General features: G+C 36.1%; 1 protein-coding gene across 1 annotated transcript; it reads left to right on the top strand.

Annotated features, from left to right (window-relative positions):
- The first annotated feature begins 1,652 nt into the window (after positions 1-1,652).
- LOC141617540 (secreted RxLR effector protein 161-like) lies at positions 1,653-2,057 on the top strand. The gene has a single exon (XM_074434733.1). The coding sequence runs from the start codon at positions 1,653-1,655 to the stop codon at positions 2,055-2,057; it is 405 nt and encodes a 134-aa protein (XP_074290834.1).
- Positions 2,058-3,144: the final 1,087 nt, after the last annotated feature.

The following is a 3,144-nucleotide window of genomic DNA, read 5'->3' as shown; positions in this document are numbered from 1 at the left end:
ATGCCTTTAAATTGTTTAATGCTGAAGTAGAGAACCTATGCGGTAAGCGCATTAAGATTGTGAGATCTGATAGAGGTGGTGAATACTATGGTAGATACACTGAGAACGGACATGCACCTGGTCCAGTTGCTAAATTTCTTCAAGATCATGGAATTGTTGCCCAATACACTATGCGTGGTTCTCCAGACCAGAATGGTGTAGCAGAAACAAGAAATAGGACATTAATTGAGATGGTGCGTTGTATGAGAAGTAATGTTAAACTTCCTTCATTTTTGTGGGTTGATGCTCTTAAGACGGCAGCGTATATATTAAATTGGGTTCCTTCCAAGGTTGTATCTAAGACACCTTTTGAGTTATTTAAAGGATGGAAACCGAGTTTGAGACATGTACGTATTTGGGAATGCCTGTTGGAGGTAAGAGTGCATAATCCACAAGAAAAGAAACTTGATTCAAGGACTATTAGTGGGTATTTCATTGGATATGCCGAAAAGTCTAAGGGTTATAGGTTTTATTTTCCATCTCATAGTATAATGATTGTGGAATCAAGAAATGCTAAATTTCTTGAGAATGACTTGATCAGTGGGAGTGACCTAATTCAAGACATTGTCCTAGAGAGGGATCATCATGAAGTTCCACCTTCTGATTCAAGTGACAGATTGGTTGTCATTCACAATCCTCAAGTTCAATCGGGTGTTGCACAACAAGTGATAGAAATTCCACAAAATGTCGATCAAAATATGGTAGATCATAATGAGGAAGAGGTTCACCATGAGGATGAACAAGTTCTATTAAGAAGATCTATTCGTGAAAGGAGATCAGCTATTCCTGATTACTATGAAGTATATCTACAAGAATTGGATTATAATATTGGAGCTGATAATGATCCTATGTCGTTTTCACAAGCCGTAAGTTCTACAGATTCAAACTTATGGATGAATGCTATGAAAGATGAGATGAATTCTATGGCATTTAATGGAGTTTGGGATCTCGTTGTATTGCCTGATGGTGTAAAACCTATTGGGTACAAGTGGGTCTATAAGACTAAAAGAGATTCGCTTGGCAACATCGAGAAACATAAGGCAAGACTCGTTGCTAAAGGATTCACTCAAAGGGAAGGAATTGACTACACAGAGACATTTTCTCCTTTATCAAAGAAATATTCTTTTCGAATTATCATGGCGTTAGTAGCTCATTTTGATTACGAGTTACATCAGATGGATGTGAAAACAGCATTTCTCAATGGTGATTTAGAGGAAGAGGTTTATATGAAACAACCTGAAGGATTCTTCTCTAAAGATGGTGAGCATTTGGTTTGTAAGGTAAATAAGTCCATATACGGTTTAAAACAAGCTTCCCGCCAATGGTATAAGAAATTCCATGAAGTTATTTCTTCATTCGGTTTCGAAGAAAATATAATGGATCAATGTATATATCTTAAGGTCAGTGGGAGTAAAGTTTATTTTCTAGTGTTGTACGTGGATGATATTTTGCTAGCAACCAATGATAAAGGGTTGCTACGTGAGGTGAAAAAATTTCTTTCTATGGGTGAGTCATCTTATGTCATTGGCATTAAGATCCATAGAGATCGATCTTGAGGTAATTTGGGGTTGTCTCAAGAGGCCTATATCAATAAAGTACTTAAAATATTCAGGATGAAAGATTGTTCACCAAGTGTAGTACCAATTGTGAAAGATGACCGGTTCTGCTTGGACCAGTGCCCCGGGAATGACATTGAAAGAGAACAAATGAAGCATATTCCATATGCTGCAGCTGTTGGTAGCATTATTATGTATGCTCAGGCCTATATAAGGCCCGACATTACATATGCGGTTGAAGTGTTAGGAAGATATCAGAGTAACTCAGGTCTTGATCACTGGAACGTTGCAAAGAAAGTGTTGAGATACCTTCAAAATACTAAGGATTACATGCTTATGTTTAGACAGACTGAGAATCTTGAAGTAGTAGGTTACTCCGACTCTGACTACGCAGGCTGCATAGATTTACGTAAATCCACATCAGGATATGTGTTTATGCTAGTTGATGGAGCTGTGTCATGAAGGAGTGTGAAGCAAACCTTGACGGCTACTTCTACTATGGAGGTTGAGTTCGTATCTTGTTTTGAGGCTACCTCACATGGTGTTTGGTTAAAAAGTTTCATATCTGGGCTAAGAGTTGACTCTATTTGTAGGCCTCTAAGAATGTATTGTGATAATTCAGCTGCTGTGTTTATGGCTAAGAATAATAAAAGTGGAAGTCGAAGTAAACACATCGACATAAAGTATCTAGCCATAAAGGAGCGTGTTCAAGAAAAGAAAGTGATCATTGAACACATTAGCACAAAGTTGATGATTGCAGATCCCTTGACTAAAGGCATGCCAATTAAGACTTTCAAGGATCATGTAGTAAGAATGGGACTTGGTTCCATTATGTAGTACATTCATTCAGTTTTTGTAGAAACTTTTATTAAGTTGGATGTTTTCTCATTTGGATTTATATGCGCATATTTATTAAAGTTATGTTGAGAAATATCATTTTATTTGAACCTCGAGTAAACATGGGGTTTACTCATTAAGTTAAATGTGTGTGGTGTGAGTGACTTGATATTTTGTTATACAAGGAAGATTAATTCTTGCTCTAAGGGAATTCGTCGCCATGATCCATATGTTGTGTCTCTTTTTAAATGGACCAAGTGGGAGAATGTAAGATATTCCATAAAATAAATAATTATTACATTAATATTTAATTAAGTTATTTTATGGAAATTAAGTTGGTCCATTGTATGGTAGAATTTACTCAGGATTATGTTTCCACTATTATCTCCCATAACTTACCACTCACAATTTAAGAAACTGTTCAGTTGAGTCTTTGATGGCAAGAATCTATATAAGGGGAACATATTTATTCTGATTAAGATTCACCAAGCCTACCTCATTAAGAAAATACACCATCTAAATTAATTGTAATGCTAAGGGTTTGGAAGCCAAGTCAGATTTGGGACATAAGAAATTGGGTTATTCATTAAGACAGATCAATTATTTCAAGCAATGGCTGGAGGTAAGTAATCGATATCTTTTATCGCTTTCGCATTCAGTTTTTACTTGGTCATTATGAGATTAGAACATGTTAATTTAGACTATAAGAACT

This window comes from Silene latifolia, chromosome X (genome assembly GCF_048544455.1).
Source record: "Silene latifolia isolate original U9 population chromosome X, ASM4854445v1, whole genome shotgun sequence".
Taxonomy (NCBI): Eukaryota; Viridiplantae; Streptophyta; class Magnoliopsida; order Caryophyllales; family Caryophyllaceae; genus Silene; species Silene latifolia.
Note: the sequence above shows the minus strand (reverse complement) of the source record. Positions and strands in the feature narration are given on the sequence as shown.

Excerpts from the sequence above, each read along its gene's own strand:
- LOC141617540 (XM_074434733.1), top strand. The coding sequence starts at position 1,653 with ATGAAAGATTGTTCACCAAGTGTAGTACCAATTGTGAAAGATGACCGG.